The 1168-nt window shown below is 29.7% G+C and overlaps 1 protein-coding gene across 1 annotated transcript in view; it reads right to left on the bottom strand.

Moving 5' to 3' along the window:
- Positions 1-476, bottom strand: part of LOC107576928 (protein sidekick-2-like) — a gene marked incomplete at both ends in the record, with an annotated part of 3979 nt that extends 3503 nt beyond the window's left edge. The window contains one exon of the mRNA XM_016263048.1: positions 282-476. Coding sequence (XP_016118534.1) covers positions 282-476 — 195 coding nt within the window. The remainder of the gene's footprint in view (positions 1-281) is intronic.
- Positions 477-1168: the final 692 nt, after the last annotated feature.

Genomic DNA, 1168 nt, shown 5'->3' with positions numbered 1-1168 from the left:
TCCTCCTCACAACTCTTCCTCACAACAGGGTATTAATCACAGCTTTAGCACACCGACAAAAAGCACATCAGTGACACGAGAGAGAATGAAGACTGGGAGAAAGAAAGACAGGAAGGCATTGTTGGTATGGCATTCAAAGGCATTTTGATTGCAAGAGAAAGATCGAGAGAGAGGTAAAAGAAATAAACGGCCACATGTAATTGTGCATTAGTTTATGAGAGCATGAGGGGCAGAAAGAGGAAAGGTGTAATCCGGAGAGTGGGACGGGCGGATGAACTCACTCGTAACGGCGAGGTAGGTGTTGGTCTGCACCTCTCCGGCCTGGTTGCGGGCGAAGCACTGGAACATTCCGGTGTCATCAGGCAGAAGGCCGTTAACCTGGAGACTACCTCCTGCCAGCACTCTGTAGCGCGGGGTCTTCACAGGGCTTATGGGTACCGCGTCCTTGTACCACACAATATCAGGCTGTGGCACACCTGAGATGAATAGGAATGTAAAGGAGCCCAACTGAATAAAGAAAGAACTGAATAATAATATATATAAAATTATATAAATAAAACAATATGATAAATATTAAATATAATTATTTAACAATAATAATTGAAATTATTTTAAAATATTATGATAAATATATAATATATTACATTTATACATAAAAATAAATAAAGATATTATAATTTATTTATTTTTATTTTATTTATTATGTAAGAACAAATAATGTATTAATAATTAATTAATTAATACAAAATAAACATTGTATATAAACTATTTAGATTAAACTATATATCAATCAAATATACATTTTATATATTATTATAAAAATATAACACACACATATATAATAATGTATAATTTATGTATAATAATTTATTAATAATTAACAAATAAATTACAAAAATAAACACTGTATATAAAATATATAAATTCAATTAAAAACCAAATCTAACAATTATATATAATTTCTTTAATGCTATTCTATTTAATTTATTGTATACAATTAATAATCTAACACACACACACACATATATATATATATATATATATATATACAGTATATATGAATATATGATATATGAATGGTGAATATAACAATATAACATTACCACACCTAACTAGGTACGATGCAACAAAGCTTCAACTTTTCCATGAAACACACTGTTCAAAAATC

Source organism: Sinocyclocheilus grahami, unplaced genomic scaffold (genome assembly GCF_001515645.1).
Source record: "Sinocyclocheilus grahami isolate Dianchi unplaced genomic scaffold, SAMN03320097.WGS_v1.1 scaffold4662.1, whole genome shotgun sequence".
In the NCBI taxonomy this organism is placed as follows: Eukaryota; Metazoa; Chordata; class Actinopteri; order Cypriniformes; family Cyprinidae; genus Sinocyclocheilus; species Sinocyclocheilus grahami.
Note: the sequence above shows the minus strand (reverse complement) of the source record. Positions and strands in the feature narration are given on the sequence as shown.